General features: G+C 54.3%; 13 protein-coding genes across 13 annotated transcripts; 8 read left to right on the top strand and 5 right to left on the bottom strand.

Moving 5' to 3' along the window:
- Positions 1 to 45: 45 nt before the first annotated feature.
- On the top strand, positions 46 to 1,377 carry BAUCODRAFT_118241 (uncharacterized protein; the record flags this gene model as incomplete). Its single annotated transcript, XM_007673469.1, has 3 exons — positions 46 to 1,142; positions 1,205 to 1,271; positions 1,321 to 1,377. 3 exons carry the CDS (start codon positions 46 to 48, stop codon positions 1,375 to 1,377), a joined length of 1,221 nt encoding a protein of 406 aa, XP_007671659.1.
- A 344-nt stretch (positions 1,378 to 1,721) lies between these two features.
- On the top strand, positions 1,722 to 3,349 carry BAUCODRAFT_20568 (uncharacterized protein; the record flags this gene model as incomplete). Its single annotated transcript, XM_007673468.1, has 3 exons — positions 1,722 to 2,060; positions 2,099 to 2,950; positions 3,005 to 3,349. 3 exons carry the CDS (start codon positions 1,722 to 1,724, stop codon positions 3,347 to 3,349), a joined length of 1,536 nt encoding a protein of 511 aa, XP_007671658.1.
- Positions 3,350 to 3,430: 81 nt separating this feature from the next.
- BAUCODRAFT_170321 (uncharacterized protein) lies at positions 3,431 to 5,581 on the bottom strand. The gene is made up of 2 exons (XM_007673467.1): positions 5,441 to 5,581; positions 3,431 to 5,385 (listed from the first exon to the last, which is right to left on the bottom strand). Exon 2 carries the CDS (start codon positions 5,310 to 5,312, stop codon positions 3,888 to 3,890), a length of 1,425 nt encoding a protein of 474 aa, XP_007671657.1. The 5' UTR covers positions 5,313 to 5,385; positions 5,441 to 5,581; the 3' UTR covers positions 3,431 to 3,887.
- Positions 5,582 to 6,527: 946 nt separating this feature from the next.
- BAUCODRAFT_118239 (uncharacterized protein) lies at positions 6,528 to 7,589 on the bottom strand (the record flags this gene model as incomplete). Its single annotated transcript, XM_007673466.1, has 4 exons — positions 6,528 to 6,587; positions 6,702 to 7,339; positions 7,402 to 7,496; positions 7,546 to 7,589. 4 exons carry the CDS (start codon positions 7,587 to 7,589, stop codon positions 6,528 to 6,530), a joined length of 837 nt encoding a protein of 278 aa, XP_007671656.1.
- Positions 7,590 to 9,632: 2,043 nt separating this feature from the next.
- BAUCODRAFT_118238 (uncharacterized protein) lies at positions 9,633 to 9,899 on the top strand (the record flags this gene model as incomplete). The annotated part of the gene is made up of 1 exon (XM_007673465.1): positions 9,633 to 9,899. The coding sequence occupies one exon, from the start codon at positions 9,633 to 9,635 to the stop codon at positions 9,897 to 9,899; it is 267 nt and encodes an 88-aa protein (XP_007671655.1).
- Positions 9,900 to 10,908: 1,009 nt separating this feature from the next.
- BAUCODRAFT_170158 (uncharacterized protein) lies at positions 10,909 to 11,341 on the top strand. Its single transcript, XM_007673464.1, has one exon. It carries the CDS (start codon positions 10,946 to 10,948, stop codon positions 11,168 to 11,170), a length of 225 nt encoding a protein of 74 aa, XP_007671654.1. The 5' UTR covers positions 10,909 to 10,945; the 3' UTR covers positions 11,171 to 11,341.
- Positions 11,342 to 11,480: 139 nt separating this feature from the next.
- Positions 11,481 to 13,432, top strand: BAUCODRAFT_144136 (uncharacterized protein; the record flags this gene model as incomplete). The annotated part of the gene is made up of 3 exons (XM_007673463.1): positions 11,481 to 11,550; positions 11,603 to 12,590; positions 12,643 to 13,432. The coding sequence occupies 3 exons, from the start codon at positions 11,481 to 11,483 to the stop codon at positions 13,430 to 13,432; spliced, it is 1,848 nt and encodes a 615-aa protein (XP_007671653.1).
- A 649-nt stretch (positions 13,433 to 14,081) lies between these two features.
- On the top strand, positions 14,082 to 17,241 carry BAUCODRAFT_144135 (uncharacterized protein; the record flags this gene model as incomplete). Its single annotated transcript, XM_007673462.1, has 6 exons — positions 14,082 to 14,142; positions 14,204 to 14,305; positions 14,378 to 15,029; positions 15,082 to 16,279; positions 16,344 to 16,368; positions 16,424 to 17,241. The coding sequence occupies 6 exons, from the start codon at positions 14,082 to 14,084 to the stop codon at positions 17,239 to 17,241; spliced, it is 2,856 nt and encodes a 951-aa protein (XP_007671652.1).
- Positions 17,242 to 17,411: 170 nt separating this feature from the next.
- BAUCODRAFT_99708 (uncharacterized protein) lies at positions 17,412 to 19,267 on the bottom strand (the record flags this gene model as incomplete). Its single annotated transcript, XM_007673461.1, has 3 exons — positions 17,412 to 17,635; positions 17,732 to 19,137; positions 19,191 to 19,267. 3 exons carry the CDS (start codon positions 19,265 to 19,267, stop codon positions 17,412 to 17,414), a joined length of 1,707 nt encoding a protein of 568 aa, XP_007671651.1.
- A 430-nt stretch (positions 19,268 to 19,697) lies between these two features.
- On the bottom strand, positions 19,698 to 19,999 carry BAUCODRAFT_28824 (uncharacterized protein; the record flags this gene model as incomplete). Its single annotated transcript, XM_007673460.1, has 1 exon — positions 19,698 to 19,999. The coding sequence occupies exon 1, from the start codon at positions 19,955 to 19,957 to the stop codon at positions 19,700 to 19,702; it is 258 nt and encodes an 85-aa protein (XP_007671650.1). The 5' UTR covers positions 19,958 to 19,999.
- Positions 20,000 to 20,030: 31 nt separating this feature from the next.
- BAUCODRAFT_170112 (uncharacterized protein) lies at positions 20,031 to 20,807 on the bottom strand. Its single transcript, XM_007673459.1, has one exon. The coding sequence runs from the start codon at positions 20,586 to 20,588 to the stop codon at positions 20,301 to 20,303; it is 288 nt and encodes a 95-aa protein (XP_007671649.1). The 5' UTR covers positions 20,589 to 20,807; the 3' UTR covers positions 20,031 to 20,300.
- A 1,014-nt stretch (positions 20,808 to 21,821) lies between these two features.
- BAUCODRAFT_28822 (uncharacterized protein) lies at positions 21,822 to 23,614 on the top strand. The gene is made up of 2 exons (XM_007673458.1): positions 21,822 to 22,432; positions 22,486 to 23,614. The coding sequence occupies exons 1-2, from the start codon at positions 22,257 to 22,259 to the stop codon at positions 23,279 to 23,281; spliced, it is 972 nt and encodes a 323-aa protein (XP_007671648.1). The 5' UTR covers positions 21,822 to 22,256; the 3' UTR covers positions 23,282 to 23,614.
- Positions 23,615 to 23,954: 340 nt separating this feature from the next.
- BAUCODRAFT_169917 (uncharacterized protein) lies at positions 23,955 to 25,021 on the top strand. Its single transcript, XM_007673457.1, has one exon. It carries the CDS (start codon positions 23,992 to 23,994, stop codon positions 24,631 to 24,633), a length of 642 nt encoding a protein of 213 aa, XP_007671647.1. The 5' UTR covers positions 23,955 to 23,991; the 3' UTR covers positions 24,634 to 25,021.
- Positions 25,022 to 25,597: the final 576 nt, after the last annotated feature.

Raw genomic sequence — 25,597 nt, 5'->3', positions numbered from 1 at the left:
AGATGCTCACGGCGAGCCTTCTCCATGACGACCAGGAGACGGCTCATGGAGACGTCTGGTTTTACGGAAGAACAGATGACAGTGCGAGACGCAATATTCAAAGTCTGCGCCAACTTCTCCGATGACTACTGGATGGAGCATGACCAAACAGAGACGTATCCGCACGAGCTTCACGCCGCCCTGGCCAAGGATGGCTGGTTAGGCATTGCTCTGCCCGAAGAATTGGGCGGTTCGGGTCTAGGCATCCAAGAGGCAACGATGATGCTGCAAACGATCGCAGAAAGCGGAGCTGGACTGGCGGGTGCACAAAGTATCCATGCGAACGTCTATGCCACCCAGCCCGTAAGTAAATTCGCCACGCCGGAGCAGAGGGATCGCTTTCTCCGCAAAATCATCTCCGGCGAGTGGCGGACATGCTTTGGCGTTACGGAGCCCAACACAGGTCTGGAGACGCTGAAGCTGAGGACCACCGCCCTACCAACCTCTGACGGGTCTGGCTACAACGTCTCTGGGCAAAAGATCTGGATCTCAAGCGCGCAAGTAGCGACGAAGATGGTACTCCTCGCACGAACCACACCTATAGAAGAGGTCAAGAAGCCAAGTGAAGGCCTCTCCATGTTCTACATCGACTTCGATCTTTCGCAACCAGGCCTAGAGGCCAAACGTATCAAGAAGATGGGCGGTCGCGCCGTAGACGCCAACCAAGTCTTCTTCGACAACTATTTCATTCCCAAAGACAGCCTAATAGGAAAGGAAGGCCAAGGCTTCAAAATCATCCTCCACGGCATGAACGCCGAACGCGCTTTACTCGCCGGCGAAGCCTTGGGGCTAGGTTATGCGGCGCTCAAGAAGTCCTCCGAGTACGCGAAAGAGCGCGTCGTCTTTGGTCGACCTATTGGTCAAAACCAAGCGATACAACATCCGCTGGCGTCGGCGTACATGCATCTCGAGGCGGCCAAGCTGGCGACGTACCATGCGGCGCGGCTGTATGACCGCAGCACTCCAGATAACAAGGACTACGATCCTAGTATCACGCAACACCAGGTCGGCGTAGCGTGTAATAGTGCGAAATACCTCGCTGCCGAAGCTGCGTTTACGGCGTGCGAGCGGAGTGTTATGTGTATGGGCGGTATGGGTTATGCGTATGTCAAATCTCTACGCGCGCTTTCGAGCTTCGCTGACGGTCGCACCTTCGAACTTGCAGGCAAGAGTATCATGTCGAGAGATATCTGCGTGAATGCTTCGTCCCACGCATCGCGCCTGTTAGCAGAGTAAGTGTGGCGTAGGTCTACACGGAGCTGTGCTGACTAAAGATTGCAGGAGATGATTATGAACTTCGTCGGAGAAAAGGTACTCGGCTTGCCAAGGAGTTACTGAAGGAGAACCTGCTTGGAAGCAGAATGCGCAGTATGCTCGCAAGCACGGAGTAAGTTCAAGTTTGTGTGGGCCTCCGTTACCAATTCCAAGTTGTCTCTGCCATAATCTAATCCGCTTTAGGGCTGAAGGATTGCAGGATGGATTCTGGGCTGAAAGCGCAAATCCCCGGCTTACTATGAACTATGTACTAAACCGTTCATATACCCCAACTCATGTCTGCGCCTCGAATATTCTTGCAAGCGCTGCATGCAGACCCTCCGAAACACCACCTGGCCTTGGAATCGGATTGCTCCAAACTTTGTATAACTGCTCAAGCGTTGCCACCACTTTAGCTCACATACCAAATGGGCTCGATCGCTATGCCTTCGTCTGTCGACAAGCTGCGCTCTCTTCTGCCGGCCTCCGAAGTCTTCGAACAGCACCAGCCCGAGTACAAGAAGCAATCCGAACCATGGTCTGTCCACGCCAACCAGCACCCCAAGGTTGTCGTTCAGCCGACAACGTTGGAGGGCATGCAGAAGGTCGTGAAGTACCTTTACAACTCCGATCTCGACTTTGCAGTGCGAAACACGGGCACGGGATCAGTCTCAGCGAAGGATGTAAGGAACCTTACCGCCCAACATGTACCCGATAGAGATGCCTCTCAGCTCGACGCTGAGCGCACACGTTCTTATCCAAAGGAAGTGCGCACTGAACCGCGCTGACTTTGTACGCTCTACAGGTCATACTCAGCACACATGGGTTCAAATCCTTCAACTTCGACAGGGCCACTCAAACCGTTACCCTCGGATCCGGCTTCGACTGGGGCGAGATTGACAAGCTCATGGAAGAACACGCTCCCGGTTACGCCGTGGTAGGTGCGCGCTGTCCTTGGGTCGGCGTAGCTGGATCAGCCCTCGTTGGCGGTCTCAGCTGGCTCAGCCACGAGTTCGGTATGATCAGTGACCCGCAGAACTTCCTCGACGCTCAAGTCGTGCTTCACAATGGCAAAGTTGTCTGGGCTGCGCAAGATGACCCGGACTTGATGTGGGCTTGCCGAGGTGGAGGCGGGAACTATGGTGTGCTTACTGCGCTGAAGTTCCAAGCATACCCGTACCCTGAGAAGGTTTTCGGCGGTGTGCTTACGGTGCCATATTCGTCGTTGCAGCAGTGCTCGAAAGGTGTCTCGGCAATGGCTGCCCGGACTTCGGACCCGAAGGTCGCAATGCACGTTATCAATCAGGGACCGTCGATGGGGATGCCGGAGCAGGGTGGCAAGCCCGGGATCGCATTCATGCTCTACGATGCCCGTGGCGAGGAGCACGCACGATCGGAAGATGGCTTTGCTTGGGTGTTCGAGCTCCCGGGAGCGCAGGAGATATCCTGTGCGACCTGCACGCTGCAGCAGATGCATGCCGTCGCAGAGACATTCCGCGATTGGCAAGGCAACAATCTCTTCTGGCTCTGTGCTCCACTGGTATCTGATTTGGACGAGGAGTTCATGTTGAGGGCGTGGAAGTGGTATGAGGACAGTGTGAAGGAGTACGCTGGCCTGGGCAGTGGCTCAATCGTTCTGATCGAGTATATGCAATTGGTACGTCCCATTTGCTTCATCTGACCCAGTAAGTCAGACACTTACCATTGTTAGAACGCCTTCAACTCTTCGCCTTCTCGCACATCTACCGCTTGGCCGCACTCAGGACGCCGGCATGTCATGCAATTGGCACTCGGCTGCTCGCCTGAAGGTGCCCCATCCAACCTCAAGGAAATTGTCATGAAACGCTTCCAAGTAGCGGAAGACGAGCTGGCTGGCTCCAAAAAGACCGGCGAGTATCACGCTGGCTTCCTTCACGAATGGAATGATTTGAAGCAAGTGTATGGTGAGAACTACGAAAGGCTGAGGGAGTTGAAGAAGAGGTTCGATCCGAGAAACAGGTTCAACAAGGGAGTCGACCTACTTGGCGGAAAGATAAGTGAAGGTGCAACGTTGTGATGATGGATGACTCAGGCCATGGTTGTCGTGGACCACATTACCTGTGTGGCGTCCGTGTGGTGTCAGATGACCAACGCATGGACATAGGCAACCACAAGGGTGCCCGGTGACTCAGCGTCGAGACTGACCTGCCCGCTCCACCCACTCTCCTCACCGCTACTGCAGTGTCACCGCTGTGGCACTCCGGTCACAGAAACCTTTACTGAAGCAGCCGTCACAGTGGAGCTCGTGCTACTGGAAGCCCACCGCGCGGTAGTGGGTATAAATCATGCCGTATGCGGTGTATGATGGCACAAATTGCTGCCGTGCTGTTAACCACCGGCCGTGAAAGATTGTGCCGCGGATGTTGTGTCATTGAGCGCGGCTAATCGCGGCAACCGCGTAGCCATGCTCGTGTACCTTCTATCTACGACAGTGTTTATCCAAGTTAACGTCTGCCGTATTATGATGGCTGCGTAAGGGTGCATACGGCAGTCTGCGTGCCTAACAGACTCATCAATATCCTTCATACCAGAGTCGCAAGGTCAGTGATGCTCTTCTAAAGCCAGGGTGCCTCCCCGCTACGCAAAACAGTGCGATCCCATCTCCAGCCCTTCAGCGTCTCCGCGCCGATCGACCGCTTGTTCGCTAGCGCCTGGCTCCTGAGCGCCTTCAAATTCTCGTCAGTCGCTTCGAGCTGCTCTAGTTGGGCTGGCGCTGTCCCACTGAGCTGGCGGCTTGATTGAGATGAGCAACGTATGTGGTGCCAGAGCTTTCGGGCTTCGTCATGAATTTCAGTGTCTGCATGTATATGTGTTGCAGCAATTCGAGTCTTGGATGCAGATACCGCGCGAGGTGAACATGGCAGGAGCGGCGAAGATGGCGTTGAGAGCTTGATAGCTGAAAGCGAGATCGAACGAGTCCTCACGTGCAGTCGCTGTTGAGAGCCTCTGGTCTTCAACGCAGCATCTGGGGCTGGCAGCGAGGTCAAGCTATCACTGTCGCCGGTGTCGGTAATGAGCACCGCTGGCTTGGGTCCAGCTTTCACACGTGCAAAATCATGTTCGTCAGCTGGTGTGGTGCGACTACTTAGCTCATCAAGAATTTTCTGCTTGATCTGACGGACTGGCTCTTCTGCTTGAGCTTCCTCTGCAAGGTACCGCTTGATGTACCTAAGTGCCTTTTCAGGCGCATAGGTGTCCGCCAGATAGATCGCTAGCTTGGTGTGCAACTGCTCCGATGCTTCGACATGGTCACCAACGCCGACCATACTCCAGCGCGAATCGGTGTTTGGCCGTCTGACAGACGCCGCCTTGCGTACGGTCACCACATTTTCGTGCGGCAAAAATGAAGTTCTATACCGTGCTTCGACATGCAGCAGATCGGTCTCAAATGTACCGATCATACTTTCAAGCTCGGCGAACAAAGAGTCCTGGTTGGAACACCCTGCCTCAAAAGCAGATGATAGCTTGGGAACGCGGACTTTGAGGAAGAGCGAGCGCCTCTGGCCTATGCAAATGTCTTTGGTAGCTGTTTGACCAACCGCTTTCAGGACTTTGCAGTCATTCATCGGCTTGAAGCATAGGCGTAGACCAGTGATTGTCCCGGGGCAAGGAGTGTTGTCCACTTCTTCCGGCCTAGCAAGTACCCTCAGACTCCCGTATATGGTGCAATGGCCAAGAGTTTCTGCGTTGTAGAGCGCGGCGTGAACAGATGCTTCGGCTGCAATCCAGATATCTTGCTCTGTGCCAGCGTCAACGATGTCACGGTCGAGACTAAGGGCCAGGTCTACGAAGGGAACTGCAACAGCTCCGCAGGGCGCGCATACTGTGTTCGGCGTGCTGCGTGAGGCTCGGGGCGTTGGCTCTGACAGTTCGCACTGTGACGTTAATGGGTGTTCTTCAATTCCATTTCGCAGAGTCACAACGCTTTCGACATGAGGTAGTGTAGAAAGACCGTCGCTCATGAGGTCCCCAGTAGACATCGATGACTCGCTAAGGGTTCTTGTATCTGTGCGAGGTGACGGATCCGGTGTTTTTGTGGTGTGACTAACGCCGCTAGCAGCTCTGTTATCGCTATGCTCGAAACTGGGGCCGCGTCGATTTTGCTCACAACTCTGCTTGCGGCGGCTTGATAGTCTTCGAACCAGACTCGTTTCTGACCCAGCCTGTTTGACTGAAGGCAAAGCTTTAGAGCGGTTCGAGATACCATCTTTGACTCTAAACAGCATGCGCCGGCTTAAGGAGCGGTGACGCTGCATCTTCGAAGATGGTACGTCCGGTTCTGGGCTAGGTGGCGCTGTGGAGTGTTCGTGAGTATGGTAAGGCGGAAGTGTAAGCTCTGTGCATGTACTCTCTGTCTCGCCAAGTGCATGGTGGCAAGGCGGCGGTATGTCTGGGAAAGCGTCTCTAAGGTTCTCACGCGTTTGGCGAATCTTTAATGGAGTCTCTGGGCGTCGACAGGCTGAATGGTCTCGCTGCTGGCTCAGTGCAGGTCTGCTACCGGGCGAAAGGGCACGAAACTGCGGCGAGGCAAAAGGCGAACTTTGCCACGGGCGCAAACCGAGCGCAAACGATACGTTAGTAGGGGGCGTTTGCTGGTCGCCGGACTTGAACACGCCGGACCGCAACGGAGTCGGAGGCGGGAGGTTCTGGGCATGTCACTGTCAGTGCTGCGTACGACAAGGTAAGTGAGCCGAGAGATTATAGCACCTCTTTGTAAGCCATAAGCTTACTGTTCTCCGAGACGTTTGGCAAAGATCAGGTCGCGCACGACCCTGCGGTCTTGCGGCCCAGACACCAGGTACCAAGCGAATAGGACAACGCCAACAAGCGAAAACCACGTCGCAGCCCAGGCAGCGTACCCTGCCTCGTTCATGATGTGCCTTGTGCGCGCGCAGATACGTGGATGCAGCCAAAAGCGTTGATCAAACTGATCGGTTGATGTCGTTGCCGAATGTAATTCGTTGCCGAGTGTACTTCGTTGCACCGCTTCCTGATGTTCGGATCGCACGTTAATGTTGTCCACCGTCCGTAGATGGTCGTGCAAGGAGAAGGCCCACCAGATGGGTCCTAAGAACACCTGCAACCTATGAACTGGATAGGACGACCGAGAACAAGAGCTAGGTGCTGCGGCTGTCATCCCCCATCATCATAGTGACTACCATTACAGCAGCAAGCGGTCATTCTTCCCTACGAGCTCAGGCAGGCACCGCGCAGTGAAGCTCTTGCATTGCGTGCTTCAACGTCTCCTCATCTAGCTGCAAGAATTGAATCTACGCCATGTCAGGAACTGCACATCTGCGAAGGTAAAGAAATGTAAATACCTCGTCTGATGTGTCCTTCCTATACAATGTATGGTCCGCGGTACTTACCTGAACGCTCTTCCTAACCCGGTCCTCCCACACGCCAGCCCAGTTCCAGTCGCCAGGTCGCCTAGCGCCTCCAGGCTGTTGTCTTGGCGATGTGCTGCGTTTGGAAGTTACTCCTCCCTCCGAAGCATGATCGGTGTTTGCAGGCGGTGACGTCCGTGGAAGGGTTTTCGTGCGGAAGCTTCTCCACGCGTGCCATGCTCCGCTGTTAGCAGCAACATCCAGCGGGATGGCGTCGATCACAGCTTCCGTGTCGAAAGCTACCCGGAGATACTGCAAGACCTCGACAATGTGCGGCAATCGCTCCGTCTGTTCCTGCTCGCGATCCGTGCGGAAGGTCGCGTCTAGAGGCTGCACTCCACTCCGCCCTCTGCTTGCACCAGGTCCAGATGTGACTGGCGTTTTGGAAAAGAACCATTCCGGGAAGGCGTGGCGTAACACTACGCCGCCGGGCGGTAATCGCTCTTCATCTGCCGCACTGATGGTGTCGGTCCCGGTGTCGCGGACACTGTGCGTGTATGTAGTGGCAGGCGTGACCAAGGGATGGAACACTTCACTAAGGAATGTAATTACTGGTGGCCGTTGGGGATAGTCCGCCGTGAAGTCAATGCGGAATCGTAACGTCGCATTCACGTACGGTCCTAGTACCATTAGATTAACCCTTAGGTATGGAACGAAGTCTCGTCGTGATCACGTTACATGCCTTTTCGTGGGAATAACACGCCTTCCCAGGTAAGTGGATGGTCGTGGACAGGAGCGACATAGACACCGTTCGGGCAAGCATACTTCAGTGCTGCACTGCACCCATCAGCTACCAATACTCGCTTGCTCCCGTACGCACACATACAAGTCTACACAGAGTCTGTTATGTGCAAGCGTAACAGACGACATCTCTCTCCACCTGTGATGTGTAGGACGACAAAGGTCATGGAAGCCGTCTCTTGAAAGTCTTATGCTTTCTCAAGGGGGAAAGTCTACCCGAGTATGACCAACCAAAGCATACACGACCAAACGTTAAACTGGCGATATATAATCGAAACATCGTATTACCAGAGCTCTCGAGTGTACGGCTAGAAGCGTCGGTATGATGGCTTGTTCTATCACGAAGTTGTTGTCGTAACCCAAGGTAGATTCTGCGAAGCCGGAACAGCCACCCATAACGATGCCTATAGCAGCCAATTCTTCCTAACGGAGGTCGATTCTCTGAAAAAACCGTCAGGCTCGGATGGTCAGTACCAGGCGTGGCAGCAAGTGCTGGTGTCAGGTTTGAAGAACTATGGACGCATTCGAAGACGGATTACTCTGTCTAACATATCCTGTAGACACAGCCTACTGTGTGCGCAACATACATCATACCAGGGCTTCAAAGGACGCACCGGCCCACTGGGAAGTTTACGGGTGCATTTCAATCGTTTCCGTCATACCGGAGCACGTTCCCTCCACAATGGGTGCACGCTCGTCTCCTATGTCGAGTCCAAATGGCGTCCAGGTTATATCTCGGTGTGTCGATTAGAGACATAAGGCTGGCATTACCTTATTAGTGTTGTCCATCCGCACTTACCGCGCTATCACGAGTGCCCCCGAAGATAGCATCAAGATACTCCACAACTCTGACCGCAGAGCAAGGGATATGGATCGACGATGGAGCAGCGGTGACAGGGCCCTGTCAGCGACGTGTCAACGTCGTTGGCTTGCTGCGGGCAGGGATGTATAATGCGGCTACTTTTCGCGGAACCGTGGAGAACACCGCTAGGAGATGTTGAGCTAGTTTGCTGCTTTGTGAGCATCACTCGCGGACCATGTGACTACGGCAGTTGGATTGGTGGAGAGTGTCGACGATGGCTAGCTGGCTAGACGGACAGACCAACATGACGGCCCATCGAAGTTGAGCACACACATGGATATCTGACGCATCCAGTCCGCGGTTAGTGCAAAGCTACGCAAGGGCGTCAGCATATGTCCGCATGACCTACGGTTACATTGCTCTTGCTGAGCCTAGGTACAGTTTCCGAGTAAGTCAGAACGGTCCGCTTAGCGGTGAAAGATGTCGAGGCGTTGGCAGCTACTCGCCAGTCCAGTCACGATCCGGGTTAGTACGCCATCCTTCAGGGTCGTTACCATGCTGGATGGTAAGGCGAGTCGACTCGCGCTCATAGCGGATGAACCTAGAGTGCCACCGCCGTCTCTCAACAGCCTCAATGTGAGGACCGAGTGTGCGTACGGCATACGGACCATTTTAGGGCCACTTGTCGAGTACGTCGTTCCGCATGGATGTCTGACATACAGTCGATGGCCCAGACCATGTTACGCGGCAATTCAGCGGTCCGTTCCAGGTGAACAGACAACTCGGCGATGAGTTGGCAGCTAGCGTCACGCGAGTGAGTCTTGATCAACGCTTCGGCCACGAACTTTTTATGCCGTTATGCCGAGATGTGCCTGGCTGTGCAGATAGCACTGTTGGCTCGGAACTTCAGCATGACGGTGTAACCCTACGCTTGACCGCATTGTTGGCTCAGGTCGCCGAAGCCAAGCACGGAAAACCGTTAGCTGGATCTTAGAGGATGGACAGCTTTGCTTCTGTCTTCCTGGCAACGGGAGGTCTCCTGCGTAGCCCAGTAAATCATGCATATCATCCACGTTGGCACCAGGCCTGTCAGATGATCAAAAAAAGTTAGCATCGTGTCAATAAGCATCCGTTCCGTGCGGTTGACAGCGACGACGCGATAGACAAAACGGGCAGGCACAGAAGGCTTCCCGGCCTTGCGCGGATGGCATGACCGGCACATCCTCCGCGTATGCAGCTCGGAGCGATGTGCATCAACCGTCGGAAGGTTGAAAAGCACGTATAATCGAGAGAGTAACACCGAAAAGTCCAGATCTCATCGTGCGGACGGGTTGTCGTTGTCTTCACTGACGTGCACCCCACGCTCGGCAATGGTGGCACCGGGACATCTCCCCGATGCAGGTTTGGGATTGCCGCCGGGCTCGCTGACCCACAGCAAGGAGTTGAGGCACGATAAGCCGCCAGCAGGCGGTGCCGCGGCTCCTGTGGATTACGAAAGGTGCGAGAAGGCAAATGCACAATGTTCGCGCTCCAAACGCATCTCGCTGCGCAAGGAACCGCATCACATCCACAATGCTAAGGTGACATGGAAAAATTCCGTACCCTTTCGCGACACTCTTATGCATTTCCAGCGTTGAATGAGCCCCCGCAATGCACGGGTGACTTGCAGATGCCATTTCTCAATGCGTGTGGTGACGTCCGCTCTCCTGAGAATCTGAGAACCAACCAGCTGCTACCGTTCCGTCGGCGTTGATCGTGATCGTATGAGTGCATTGGTTTGGCATCGAATGCCGCTAGAAGCAATGGCTTCAGGGCGAAACCACGCTAGAGCCGGTCCGAACGAATCACGGCTATGCCTTTCAGTGCCGGGGGCTTTGACCAAATGCTGAAGGCTTCGCCGGCACTGCACATCTCGCGTGGCAGACTCCCAGTGCGTCCTGCATGTTAGGAATCGGTAAGGCTTGGGGTCTGCGGCTCTCAATGCAGGCGACATGTCGAGTGGGTTATTCCGGACGAACGGCGCCATGCAGCATGCAGCTTTGATGGGACATGTCGCAATCAGTATTGCTACCCCTATACGCTCAACAGTGGCGAATATCAAGCAATGCGGTGCTTGCGGAACGGCATCCTGCTTCCGCGCATCCGTCTCCGGCCATCACAAAGGGGACGTGAACCTTAGTCCAACTCATAGTAGGCACACCCTTGCAGATTCAGGAGTCGCTTTTCGATTCACCGCTACTTCGCCCTCGCTTTGCACACTGTTTGACGTGGCTCGACTCTTGCCTGCGTGGTTGACACGTCGTTGCAGAAGTGGACGCGGCATGGCAGATGAAGCGGAGTGATGCCACAATTTGCCTGGCTGGCTGTGGCGGTCTTGTTCAGCTTTGACGGCTTGTAGCGTGTCTCTGACAGGGCTGATGATGCTGGCCGAAAGTCAAGCCCAGCTTGCCTCGCCTAACGGCGGGCTTGGTCTAATCGTGTCTCGGGATGTTGTTCCGCACGAATGGGAGGGTCTACTTCTGTGCTGGATCTGTCCCGGGACCGTGGGTCGCGCTGCCGAGGCTTAGCGTGCGTCGACAGGGGTAGAGATTGATGACATCGCCGGCGGCGCTGCTCGTCTGCCGAGTGCCATCGTTTGCACACTTTCGAGCGGCTCCTGACCATCTGACTCCATCCTGTCCCAATGGGATCGCTCTCCGTCGCCTCCTCGCTCCAGGATCCCTGGTTGCCGGTACTTTGCTTCTGGTGCTTCCACTCGCCCCGGAAGTTTGGAGTATGGGCAACGGGGCGCTGCGGTGTCACAGACTTCGTGGCCTGTCGCCTTGACCGCAATTGCAACGCTGCCCTTGAATCAGTGATGCCCTGCCCACCCACCGTCAGGGAGACATATCCGCCTATAGTAAGCTAGGTTTGTGTCACACGCTTTCTTTCTTCTCTCCCCATCCCACTGCATCCTGCCTCATTCCGTTCAATAAACTCGTCCTACATGCCTGGCGCTAGTCACATACTCACTGTCTCACCGCCGCATCTCTACCACCCTGCGTCACCACATTAACCTAGCACCACCAGAGGCGATTATAAAGAACCTTAAAGAGGGTTCACTATCCGAGACGTGGATGCGAAGCGAATCTGGGCGCACCTTCTTCCTTTGTTCACCTCTTCCCATTTCTGGTCTATAAGGACGCCTTCGACAATCAATTGCCTGCATCATTCACACAATGAACAAGAACGACGGCGGGAAACGGCACGATGCGCAAGCGTTTCCTGTCAAGCAAATGGTCGTGCTCGGTATGTATGATCTGCATGCGGTGCCACAGGATGAAACTCACTGTTTGCTCAGGCTTATGCCGGATATGCGAGCCAATTGCGTTCATGTCGATCTTCCCATACATCTACTATATGATCGAGTCGTTCAATATCACCACTGACGGCAAGCAAATCGCCTTGTACGCAGGCCTGGTCACATCGGCATTTGCATTTGCGGAATGCTTGGCCGGGCCGTTCTGGGGACGCTTGAGCGACAAGTACGGACGGAAACCGATATTGCTCACCGGTATTGCTGGCACCGGTCTCAGCATGCTTGTGTTTGGCTTCGCAAAAGATCTACCGACTGCGCTTGTTGGACGAGCTCTTGGCGGCATCTTGAATGGCAACATTGGTGTGCTGCAGACTACGGTGGCTGAGGTTGTCACCGTGGAAGCTCACCAGGCTCGTGCATACGCCATTATGCCCTTCGTCTGGTGTTTGGGCAGCATAGTCGGATCTGCAATGGGTGGTGCGCTTGCGGACCCTGTGCGCAACTACCCAAGCATGTTCGGCCACGGAACAATCTTCGAAGCCTATCCTTACCTGCTCACCAATCTGGTTTGCGCGGCAGTGGTGATTTTCAGCTTGGTGATTGGACTATTGTTTCTAGAAGAGACTCATGAGGATAAGAGGGACCGCAAAGACCTCGGACGCGACCTTGGCAATTGGATACTGGGCCGCCTTGGGAAGGTAGCCACGACTCCATCGCTCAGTTACAAGGATGGGCATGATGAAGAAGCTCTGTTCCTCGTCACAGATGACGAGCTGCCTCCAGATTACAGCAGTACAGCTTCGTCACCCATGCTACCTCCCACGTCGAGCGAGCTCCCGCCACCAGCATATCGCTCCATAGAAGGCTCGCCGCGCAGTTCCGATGCCTTGGATACGAATGATGCGTTCTCCGCAGAGGTGGAAGCCGCCTTGCGTGGCGCAGAACGAGATGCCAAGCGCTCTGCAAGCGCATCCAATGCTTTCACGAAGCAAGTCATCTTCAACATCATCGGCTTCGGCATCCTTGCATAGTGAGTTTATCCATATCTTCTATGAAGAACATACGAGCTAATTCTGTGTTAGTCATACCATCTCCGCAGAGCAGCTTCTCCCAGTGTTGTTTAGCATGCCAGAATCCGACTCAACGCCCTCACTGCCCTTCATGTTCACCGGCGGCTTCGCATTGTCGACGAAATTTATCGGTGGCATCCTTGCTGCCCAAGGCTTCATCCAGATGGTGGCCACTATGGTCATCTTCCCCATCGTGAGTCGCAGATTAGGCAGCCTTGCGACTTACCGTATGGTGGTGATATCCTACCCTCTTCTCTACCTGGTTGTACCTTATCTGACATTGGTGCCAATCAACTGGAGGATGCCGGCGGTCTGGGCTGTCATTGTCTGGAAGGTGACCGCTCAGGCTTTTGCGTTTCCGTCGACCAATATCATGCTCGCCAATTCAGCGCCATCAACGAAGGTGCTCGGCACGCTCAACGGTGTCGCTTCGTCAGCCGCCAGTGGCATGAGAGCGTTCGGCCCGACAATATCAGGCCTTCTGCAATCTGCAGGCCTCACAATCGGCGCTCTGGGCCTTCCATGGTGGGTCAATGCACTGATCGCTTGCTCTGGCGCAGTACTCAGTCTCTTTATGGTTGAAGAGAGGCGTCGAACCTTCCTATCAGAGAAGCAGCAAGACACGGATGACTCGGTCCCATTACCTTCAGCACTCGAGGCGGACGAGCTGGACGCCGCACTGGTTGCAGCCGAGAGTCTGAACGTGTCGTCCGAGAGCCACCTTCAAACACCTGGCTCTCCCCTACTCACGAGGATGAGTCTGGACATTCGGCGCAACGCTCGCCGTGAAAGCAGATCATAGCTGCGACATCTGCGCGATCGAACGGTTTGCTGATCTAACGATTTGCCTACGACATTTGGGAAGGTCTTTTGGGCGACGCCTTGTTTACATTGTTTCGCAGCATCTATACGGCGTCGTGAAAGGACACGACGTGCTCACGCACCGCTGACCATTGGACATGGCCTTTGTTTTCTGCTTTAAGGGGGTTCAAGTGCACTTTGAATGGCATAGCATACGGCGCCCTATGATACCCTGCTTTGATCATGACAAGATAGATAACGATAGGTTAGTGCTGCTGCACAGTGTACGATAGAAACAAGCGGCTATGGTCCGAACTGCTGTTGTTTAAGCTGGATTAACATTCTCACCTACAAAGTGCTGACTACTCTCGTGACATACGCTACTATACCAGAGCCCGTCTGAAGCAAGTGGCGCGGCTCGCGATAAGCCAGCGGCCTCTCATTCGATGCGAGAATCGTCAACGAGCAAAGCCTGCCACTAGGAACGTGCACTGTATAATTAACAATGACAATGTCACCATGTGCGTAATTAAGCAAAGTTACTTCTGAAGCAGGCAGGCAGGGGCAGGCTTGATTCGCATGTCGCATCTCGCCGTCGCCAGGTTCTGAGAGTAAGGGCTCGGTGCCGCTCCCGGCGAGGACCCTGTCTGATGCAGTCCTCCAATACGAAGAAGAGGGAGCGCGAGGACGACACATCGCCAAATATCACCGGTAAGAATATCCCTCACAAATGTCTGCCAGCATGGCTGACTGACTTTCTTTTGATCTTCAGGCGCCGAAACCGGCCTGGAACAAGCCTCAAGTGCCGTAAATTCAACGTCCAACTTTCGGAATGTATCAGCCTGTTTCAGATGTCGTAGTCGGAAGAACCGATGTGCGTCACGAGACGTCTAGCCACATCTCATCTTCTGGAACAAAGCTGACTCACGCAATTGTCGAGATGTAGGCGATCAACGACTTCCCAAGTGTTCCGGCTGCGAGAAAGCAAACGTCAAATGCGTTGGTTTCGACCCTGTAAGCAAGCGCGCTATTCCCAGGAACTATGTCGCCTATCTAGAATCCAGAGTAGTGAGCTTGGAGACTTTGCTTGAGGCCAACGGCGTACCGTGCCCGCCACCGGAGAATGACTTCGCAATTAATGAGGCCATCCGACCAGGTGTCGATGTCCCTTACCCCCCGGCCGAAGAGGACGGTAAAGGTGCTCTGTTCGTTGACCAGGATCGGGATGAAGCGTCGCTGATTGATCCGGCATTGCAAGGCGGGACGGAGCATGGCCGGGGCCACGCGATGAAAAATGCTGGTGTGACGACCGCGAAGAAAGCACGCCAGTCGTTGCACACTTCCGGTATCCCATTCTCTAAGGTCGTATACGCGGCAGTCAAGAGCTCTGTCACTTCGACACCCTCCTCAGAGACTGTTAAAGCAAAGGTTTCGAAGCACCTCCCAAGCTCTACAGCCTCTGGAGGCGGAGGGTCAGATTCCTTCTTCGGTCTAAATGTTAGGCCACATGTCGACCCGGCTTCATTCCCGGACCAGTCGGAAGCCACCGAGCTTGTCAAGCTTTACTTCGAGTATAGTAATCCTCAGATACCCATTTTGTAAGTGTCCTCGATCCATCTCTAGTGTCACCGGCTGACCTTAGTCGTGTAGACACCGAGGGGAGTTCATGTCACTAATGGAACGGGTGTATGCGACTACTCCCGAGAAACGTAAATCTAGGGAGCTCTATCTGCTGAATATTGTATTCGCTGTGGGCTCCGGAATCATCATGGACGCGGGAGACGATGAGCGTACTGTTACCGCAGTGCACGAAACGAAGAGCGCCGATACACCACCAGACGCAAAGCGGCAAAGAGTCATCGGGCGACGAATCCAGCCTGAAGAGTATCATGCCGCTGCTATCGAGCATTTGGATAGCTTTCTTTCTACTCCGAGCATGGAAACAGCCCTTGGTGGTCTTGAGGAGCTTCAAGCTGTCCTGCTTCTCGCGAGCTTAGCGCTACTCCGACCGATCGCGCCTGGTCTTTGGTACATTGTCGGAGTCGCCGTGCGGTTGGCGATAGATCTCGGTATACATTCCGAAGAGCCTGACGCCGAGCTGGAAACCACCGCGTATGCTGGGCTCGACGTTAAGAAGGGTCGAAAACAGTACCTTCGTGATCTGCGGCGGAGGCTCTGGTGGTCCACCTATGCTTTTGATCGACTGGTATCAACCTGCGTGGGTCGGCCCTTCGGCATAAATGACCAAGTCATCACCACACCGTTTCCAAGCCTGCAGGGCGACGAAAGCATCACAGCCAATGGTTTCACACAAGCACCGTCCGATCTCGTCCTGCCAGCGTATAAGCTTGTGGCGCATCATTACTTCCGGCTCCGTCTTCTGCAGTCAGAGATATTGCAGGTTCAGCAGGAGCGAATGGCAGAGTATACACGCTCACTTAGTGCTGGGCGCTGTAGTAGCTTCATGCCGAATGAGCTGCCGTCGCCATACCTGAGTCGCTTCGAGTCATTTCAGGAGTGGCGGCTGGACGTAGACCGCAGGTTATGGGAGTGGCAAGCATCTGCGCCTCAGCAAGCTGACATTGGCGTCGCCTTCACGCCGCTCTACTTCGAGCTGAACTATTACCAGGCCGTGATTCTGCTTTACAAGCAGTCACTGTCGATACCAGAGGCTCTTGCCGGCGAGTTGAGCCCTTCCACTGGCGAGGTTCAAAGCCCGAGTGCGGCGAGTCTGGAAGCCAAAGAGGATGAGGAGATGGTCTTCATGAAGGTAGCCCAGGCGGGACAGATGGTGCTCAAGATCTATCGCAGTCTGAATCGATTGAAGTTGGTCAACTACACGTTTCTGGTACGCCTCAGTTATGATCGAGCAATGCGCGATAGCCTTACTGACAGCTCTCCTTCCTATACAGGCTACGCACCATATCTTTATGAGCGGTAAGCAGTTCTTCTGACGGAATGTCCGGCAGTCATCAGGCTAACCAGGAGATAGGCACGTCCTTTCTCTACGCGATCTGGCAATCACCCACAGTACGGCAGCAATTGAACTTGGACGACGTGGACTTCACTGTGTTCATAGCGACATCAGTGTTAACGGACCTGATTGATAATTGCCCGCCAGCAGAAGCCTGCAAGGACGCCTTCTTACGCATGAGCAAGGCCACCATATCCATGGTGATGCGAACGACAGGTTTCGGGAACACGTCCACCCTGAGCTCGCAACCTCTCAACAGCCCTGGTGGATACTTCAGCAATGACCAGATAGTCAGTATGGCCGCTAACGGACAGTCGCAACCCAGGAAGCGCAATTTGCCGCTTCCCGCCTTCGACATGAATCTCAAGGGCCTGTTCTCCGACGACGAACTAGCAAGCCGACCTTTGACGTTCCAGCCGAAGACCCAGAGCTTCGAGTACGGTAATACTGGTGGCGGTGTGTCTACGACACAGCATGCGTCCATCGCTCCGCTTGAGATTAAGCAGGAGTTCTCGCCACCCAATCTTCTTGACACGCAAGGTAGCAGCAGGCCCCAGCAAGTGCCGAATGGAGTCTTCGCTAATCAGCTGGCCGATAACCCGCCCTACCAATTATTGGGCACATCGCAGCAGCAGCAGCAGCCTCTAACATTCAACGCTTTCGATGATTTGAGCTTCCTTGACACCTTGCCATACTCGGAGACGAATGAGTATTTTAACAACAACACCGACTTCGACTTCAATTTCGGCGCCAGTGGGACAGGGCACGATAGCAATGGTGGAGGCCTATTAGACGAGTTCTGGTTTGGCGACAGCGCCAACGCGTTCCAATACTGATATCGCTAAGCTAGCGCATGTTAACACATGCCGCCGTTAGATAACGCAGTTCACCCACAACGTTCCCATTGCCCTTGACTCCGACCCATATGCATTTGGGGTATCCGCTGAAGCGCTCAAAGTCACGCTAAACATCATGTGAAGCCTCCGTATGTGCAAATTACAAGGTATCAGCTTAAGAGACCGCCGGGGTCGTGCAAGGTCAGCTCGTCCGCTCGATGTCGCCGAGGTCTTGGCGCTGTACCGGTGTATGGTCGCTCTTGCTGTCCTTCAGCGGCTCTTTCAAGGGAAGCAGCACTTGCGTCAGGTTCATGCCCCTCAGATAGCAGTCCGCCAACATCTTGCAGGCTCTGCTCGGTTGGTGATCGTGCCATATGTGGCCGCATACGCACGGCTTCAGGGGCTAAGTGGTTTGGTGCCGTGATCCCGCCATCTCCTGCGAGGAGGTCCTGCAAACTTTGCAACGTCTCCTGTCGCTCGGACATCGGACTATGGCCCTGTCGATGGCGCTGTAGAGTCTGTTGTGCATGCGAATGCCTTCGGTGGAAGCCATTGGTGATAGTACCGTTACGACTTGCGGTCGGAGAGAGAACGCCACCAATGTCCTGCACAAGGGCACGAGAGCCTCGCCGCGATTGCTCTGGTGTCGGGGCGAAATCCTGGGCCATGGTTCCCGAAGCCTCAGAGCTCACCAATGTGGTTGAACGTGAGCGCGTGTCCCAAGATGGTGCGCCGTCATCCAACAGGCCGCCTACATCGAAGAAGCTTACACTCCGCTTCGTCGATGGCGCTGGCGAGGGTAGCGAGCCGGCTCGGTTGGTTTGACTTTGCAGCGACTCGTCGCTATCCTTCAGAATGCGGGTTGGTTGCTGCTGCATCTCGTGCCTTGGCGTTTCGGAATGTGACCGACCATCTCTTCTTTTCGTTGGCTTCGCGGGAAGTGCAGCAGGGGCTGGTCTTACGATTGCATCTGGCTCGTCTCGGAGATGGTCGGGTACTCGACAGCCGATTGCGCGGAACAGATCTTCATCGCTTCCGCATTGTTGAAGCGCAACCACAGTCGGTCGTCGACCTGACGCTCCGTCAATGCTGTCGGTCACACTTTGTGATCTGTACTTGTTCTTCTTCGTGCCTTTGTCGCGGAGAAAGGAGCCGATAATGATTCCATTGGAGACCGCTGTCGACGCCAGAATCTCGCACGATGCCCACACAGTCCGATATTGCTGACGGCCATCCTTGGCTATGACCATTGGTATCCTGGTGGCCGTGACCGCGATCATGATCGCAGAAAGCGAGAACAGTATCGCGAGCTGTGTCTTGCGCCTCCAGTTTTGCCCACTCCTGATAACGATAGGAATCGGAAACGCGATCAACAGGATGTCTGTGATGATATCGCAAATACCCATGGTGAAGAGGTGTGCATATCCGAGTCGACATTGAGGCCCAGGGTCCGGTATGATTTGCCAATAATGGTCGAAAGGGTGACACTCCGCAAGCGTTGCAATGACGACAGCGAAGAAGGTGACGAACAAGAAGACGCGGATGCCTTGCAGGGTCAACTCGTAGCTCTTCCGCCAAGTTCTAACTGTAATGCGTTTTAAAAACTCGCTCACGGTGAGCTTGCTGGTCCAAATGAACATGGCGTAGAATATCCTTGCGCAGAGCACCAGCCGTGCACCAACGCTACGATGCTCAAGCTGTTTGCTGGTAAAGGTATGCCCCACTGTCTGAATGTTGTTCGTTCCATATTGCAACACCACATGTATAAACGCCATCCGTACGAACAACGGTATGAGAGCGGCCATAATAAGCCAGTCTTCTCGGAAGAGTACATTGCTTCGAGTCTTACGTCCATTGAGGCGGACAAGGATGATGACTGCAGCGAAACCGGTACACCTGGCTATATCAGCGACTGTCTTGGAGCCTGCGTCATCTGGCATTGTACCTACCACCAAGAGAAGAGCAGAGTCGGCCAGTTCTCGAGTCTGCTTCGCGGTTCCGGCGCCACAGTGCTCCATGGCGGCATCACCAAGAATGGCGCTTGCAGCAGGCAGTCTTTCTGTACTGACAACACTCCTCACGCGCTAGGTCGTTGTCCGAGATGGCCGAAGCGTCTTCGACGTCGTAATGGAGACGATCGCGGCGCCGGCATCTTCGGCACCTCACGGGCACGCCATACAGCGACCGTGTCAGAGCTGCGCGCAAAGCAGAGAAAGTGAGAAGGAAGTGAAAATGCAGGGGTCGCAAAAAGAGGCGAAGTGCAGTGGGCGCCCATTGCGAGATAACAAGAGTCCGCAATTGGCATCTTGTGATTTGCGTTTCCGATGCCGAGAATGATAAGGAAAGGAGTCCTCGATAGCCTTACCGTCGCATCGCTTGCAAGCCATACTATTGTACAGAACAAGATGTGGCGTTTTATAACACCACTGACGAGGAGGATTCCCATCTGCTCCAACCGTCAGCTCTCGTTTTGACAGTTACCTGCCATTCCACTTGGGTAACGTCTTCTCCGGATCCTACACATCGAGCCGAGAGCCAAAAAGCGCGCTTGCAGTTGTGGCGTCGTTGGCGCGCGCCACGCGAGAAGGATTTGGCATGCGTCCGACAGTCCGACTTCGATCCATGAATTAGCTGGTGAATGACCTGCATTGTTGTGGTCGAGATATCCTGCCTCCTGGACATTTCCTCCGAGCCATTTGAGCCAGTGAACGAGCATCAGTGTCGAGACCAAATGGCAACGTTCATGCTCATACAGTACATACATGTAGTTCTGGTGAGATCCCCGCCTGTCCACGTGTCTGTTGCCAAGACCCTGCATCTTCCAGTTACCGAACCGTGGGAACTCTTCTTTCCGTAAGGTAGAACATCTGCTGCGACAGCGCCGCGGCTACGTCTGGGCGAACAATAAGTCGGGGCCTCTGTACTCTGGTTTAGCTCATCCTGCCATCGAGCTTGAGACGGTATCAAACAGCCATTGCAAGACCTGTTCATAGGTTGCAGAAGGAAATGCCTGCAACAAAAATTGTGTTGCAAAAACCCTCTGGTCACAGCTGTATGATTCAGGATCGCAAGCGCGGACGAAACGCAGCGATGAGTCTTATGATCCTCATCATAACCGCTGGACGCGGTCTCAAGCGCGTGTGGAACACCAGCGAATCTATTCTACGGCGAGCAACATGATCGGAAAAAGTTCGTGTCCAGACTTTCTGGCTCAGTTTACTACCTTCGCGCCCCATCAGCCTTGAAATGGGTAGAGCTACCCCATTGATGCCAGCGGCGTATACACAACCTATGATGAGATCCAAGACCCGGCTAAGCGCCTGAAATGCTCTTAAGAGCTCGAGCATGTGGACCGCGCCGCTCTCGTGATCGGGAAAAAGGTTCCCACACTGCGGACGCAAGGAAAGGTAGGCCAGTCTGGTGATCTCATTCAAAGGATCCTTGAGACGCCACGACTGTGCAGCCTGTGGCGATCATATATCCTGCGGATACCCTCACACCAGCGTCATGTCCGACTCGCTAGGGCAGAGCGGCCCATGACTGCGAGCTCCAGCGGAGACAGCATTTGGGACGACTTGATACGATCCAGGCTGGAAAAGCAGCTCGTCATGCTTTACTGCGGGAAGGGAAGGGTTGTGGGTGGCTCAACGCAGCTGCGGCATTAGAGAAGAGAGGAGCTGTGGGAGCCTCATCGGAGTTAGTCCGGCTGGCAGGTGCTCGCTGTGCTGCACATAGTCTGTCAAGATCAGCCGTCTCCGCACATCGTGTAATCAGTACCCGCGAACATGAGGGCAAGTGGAGGGATCACGAGGGTGACAGATGGAAAGTGGATGCGATCATGCGATGCCATCTCTGGGGCCGCAAGATCTAGACCCTGCTCCACAACCCCTGACTCGCTGGCAGCTTGTCTCGGGATCAATGAGTGCCTAAAGGCGTCTGGCCAAGAGACAAGTGTCCTAGCCTTGCGGTCTGAGGGTGCCAATGGCCGTCGTCAGAGGTCTACAGCCGCTTCGAAATGACTCGAGTGGTGGTCACGAGAGAAGTTGCACCACAAGACCTTGCCTAAAGGCAATTTCCTGAGCTCAGGCGGTTTGCAAGGGTGCGCTGAAACGACTTCTTTATCGAACGCTTAGTCAGATCTGTTTGTTTCAAATATTCGGTTCGTTGAGGGTACATGTACATGTACATGTACATTCGACATCTACAGCGAACAACTGTGGCGCTCCTGCAGCGAGAATGATACGAGGAGCCTGCGCGTGGCACAATTTGCCGGCATATTAGCGAGCTAGGTCCGGCGCATCTTCGGTTTGGGCCGAGCAGACTGCATCTAAGAGCAGCGCTAGAAACCCACTAACCAGTCTTTACTGTGGATCATGGCAGCTGATCGGTAGGTTATTAGCCGACATTGTCCCTCGTACTTCTCAAGGCGCATCAGAAGTGCAGCAATAGTGCTCGTCTTGCGCACATAGCTCGCTGGCCACTCGCCATGGTTCCAGCTGTCCGCAAGGCGACCCAATGTGCCCTGGTGCTCTCCACTCTGTGTGGATAAGAATTTGTAGCCGCTAGGATTGATGGCCACCTGACGCGTTCACCTGCCATCTAGGCCTCTCCGGCAACGCCCGGCTGCAGTATACACTCTCCTACTGCGGTTCCTGCGTCTGTTGCGCTACCCTAGTTCCATGCATCGGTAATCAGCCGGATTAGCTGGGTAAGCTCAGGTTGTCCCTCCTGCCACGGCGATTGCAGTTCGCTGCAACCGTAGCCGACTCGCCGACCGGCAGACTCCTGCCATCCTCTATCCTCGGCTCCAACACCTTCCCAAGCGTTTACCCAGTGTCTTGACCGTTGTGGATCCTGCCATCTCCATAATACCGCCACCACCGGGCCATCTCCATACCACTATTTCTCGCTAAGAAGTCTAGTGTGGCACCGCGCAATAAGAAGGACGATGCGCCTACGCAGATCATGACAAGATATCTGACGAACTTTTGCATACGACGACTGTGACCATTTTAATGCCTGCGACATCGGGAGAAGAGCAACATATTGACGACATCATGCCTGCAGCCGTGTATTCGTCGCCGCCAATTGCCTCACCGTTCTTGCTGAGAGTAAGCGACGTGGAAGCGTTGGGCCAATCACAGGGTTTCAACATTCTTCAACAACATCTTGCGCAGCAATACACATTTGAGTAAGTCTAACAGCGTATCATTGTATTTCACCGTTCCCTGACCGATCTTACAGGCTTTGCGAGTCACATACTCCTGCGGAGTCGGAAGATCCAGATGAGTGGCTCATTATCCGCGACGTGCTCCATGCCCTTCTAGTACCGATAGTGGAACTCTTCGACAAAGCATGCTCCGTGGCAGCCCAGGTTACCCGTGCCAGCAAGCTTGAAGATCTGGAGTACGCCTTCACCGAACAGGCTCGAAGTGCCTTTGTCTGGCTCCAATGCTTTCTGTCTTCGGAACGGGAGCGCGAGTGGTGTTACACCAGAGGGTGCCCGGCGTGTGTTGTTGACCATAGCTTGGACAGCGAGTTCACCGTCCGCCTTCTTTACGCCGCATGTCTACTAAGCGACGTGCACTACCCTTTCACTCTTGACGGCCCGACTCTGCCGAGTTTCATCTTCTTCTTGGAGTCATTAGAGCGTGCACTCGAGCAAGATCCATTATACAATGACGACTTCTACGAGCTTATGCAGCCGAAAGCCGTTGCTACACGGAATGGGATCGAAGACCTGATACGGCAATGTATGGACCTGGATAGGGTGTCAAGCCAGCCATCGTCGCCTTTGACTTCGGACTCGGAGTCTGAAGCAGTGCTAAGTCCCTTATTAGCTGCGATGGGTGATTCATCAGATACGCCACGCTTGAAAGTCAAGCGCAGTAAGATGGCGCGGAGGTTGATGAGGTTGAAGAAGGAGGAGGAGCAGTGGAAAAATGAGATGCTTAGAAGGATGGTGGAGGAGCGGAGAATGGGCGATGCAGCCAAAGATGAGCCGACTGTCAGTGTGAGCGAGGTGCGGCCTGACCAGTGAATGCCACCAAAGAAGGTGCGCAAGACCTACTATCAGAGCTCACCCACGAGCCTACTGGGCTACGGAGTCTTTGCGAACACGGACGATGCCGTACCGTCCGCCGCCGATGTTTGACAAAGACTCCATCGTAATGATCCGCCGCTACTCTCGCGCGAGAAGTATGGCTCACAATCACGAGGGTAGTCGACGGAATCGCGGTGTATCGCAGTGACCGCGGTCGAATACGGAAGGGTGTATAAGGTACTGCTTGAGTGAGATGATACCCCAATGGCGATTTGTAACATCGTGGATAGCACAAGACAGCGATTGAACCGTATGAACAGACCTCTAAACCTTCACTCTTCACTGTCTTGGTTTGACTCAATGCCTCCTGTGGCTGGGCTTATTGTGTCGGAGTGGTCACTTGCTAGCCTTCATATCCAACATTCGCAGTGAGGCAGCATACAGTTAGCGTGACCCTGTCCTCGAGATGATGTAGAATTCAGACGATCGCATTGTATGAAGGTTCGAAAGCATAAGCTGTTTAGACCGCCGACAACTTTTCACGAAGGGTTTTGTGCCAGTGGGAATTGCTGGCCTTATTCTGCACCGACTCTCGCCTCGCCCCCTCGGCGAATGACGCCTCAGGCCAACTTTGTATTCGAGCCCACCACCAGGCCAACAGTAGCCTTCATTGTTCGCTCAGTGAGTCGCAAAGCCACATCAGGGTTATGGCAGAACGCAATCGCTCGGCATCACCAGCCCGAGAGCCTAAAGTAAAGAAGCAGAAAATGGGTGGCTTCAAATGGAAGGAGAAAAAACCGCGTGAGGATAGCGACAGTCGAGAACCAGACTACCTAGATCGAGGCTATCGTAACCGATCGCCAAAAAGAGACAACTACCGGGAGCACGAGCACAAGCGAGAGCGACGGGACGCAAACGAAGACGGGGAGAGGTCAGCTGATCGCCCGTCACGACAGCGCGAAAGCGACAGCTATCGCCCTCAAAGAACTAGCGACAGAGTCCGCGATGAAGGGCCTCACGATCGACCCAGCAGTGACAAGCGCGACCGACCGAAGGCTGCAGACAAGCCTAGCAAGCCACCCAAATCAAAGGCGCCGCCTCCATCCAATGAACCGATGATTGTTGTGAATGTTAATGACCGCTTGGGTACCAAGGCTGCTATACCTTGTCTGGCTTCCGACTCGGTAAAGGCGTTCAAGGCGATGGTTGCGATGCATATTGGAAGACAGCCCCATGAGATAATGCTGAAGCGGCAGGGAGAGCGGCCGTTCAAGGATCAATTGACGTTGGAGGATTATGGAGTGAGTAATGGGGTGCAGCTGGATTTGGAGCTTGATACCGGGGACTGAGCGTTGTTTGCTCACTCATATTGCGAGTCGATACCCTCGGACGAAATGTAGCGCACGTGTGTGTTCTGTGACAATGCTGTCACAAGTCGTTGCAGCTCTCTATGCACAACGTCTGACCCGTGCTGCTGCCTTCAAACCCCAGCCATCTATTCTCGCTAGCCTCGACTGTCCAACTTCAATCACATGATTTTCATCCCCACAGGCATGTCACGGTGTATCTGCAGCGCTTCCGTCGGAGCTGATGCATTGCGCTCCAATGGCGAGCGAGAAGGTCCGGCATTCGTCAATCGTTAAACGCGCCCTGACGCCATTACGGGATTGATGGGACGGCCCTATTCTGTATTGCGGGGTCTGCAAGCAAGATCAGTGACTTCGAACGTTGCCGTCCACATCCTCTGCACACAAGGATCGTACGAAGGTGTGTCTTGAGCATGCTCTACCACGGTATACAGGCCTGGAGGGTATAATAACCATATGACCGCAGCACAGGCGTGTCACGTGGGCGGCGACCGCTCGCAGAGTCCTTGTGGAGTCGCAGTCTGTAAGCGAGGCGGCAACGAATCCTGACACTGACGCTTGCTGCAGGTCGAGATCCCATTGGCTGCGCGAGCAAGTGAAGAGTCGCGGCTTCCATCACTTTCACCTTGGCTTCCTACAACTTCCATGATGTTGAAGTGAAACTGCACTTCATACCTACAGACTCCGCGTCATGTATATTCTTCTCTAAAAGCGTAGCACAAGTCCGGGGACCGTTTTTGCTTGCGCTGAACGTTCACATACGGCACATTCCTCCATCGCATGTAGTTGCGACTGATCAACTTTGCGCCGAGGATTGCAGACAGAGCACGCAGCATCGTCCTGCAAGCATAGAGGGTCGCAGGCTCTGAGCGAGCTATCACTGGCCTTCAGGCGAATGGTGCTTGCCGGCAGACCCTTTCTTCAGTGGCACGTTCCGCTTCACCGC

Source organism: Baudoinia panamericana (genome assembly GCF_000338955.1).
Source record: "Baudoinia panamericana UAMH 10762 unplaced genomic scaffold BAUCOscaffold_1, whole genome shotgun sequence".
Classification (NCBI taxonomy): domain Eukaryota; kingdom Fungi; phylum Ascomycota; class Dothideomycetes; order Mycosphaerellales; family Teratosphaeriaceae; genus Baudoinia; species Baudoinia panamericana.
Note: the sequence above shows the minus strand (reverse complement) of the source record. Positions and strands in the feature narration are given on the sequence as shown.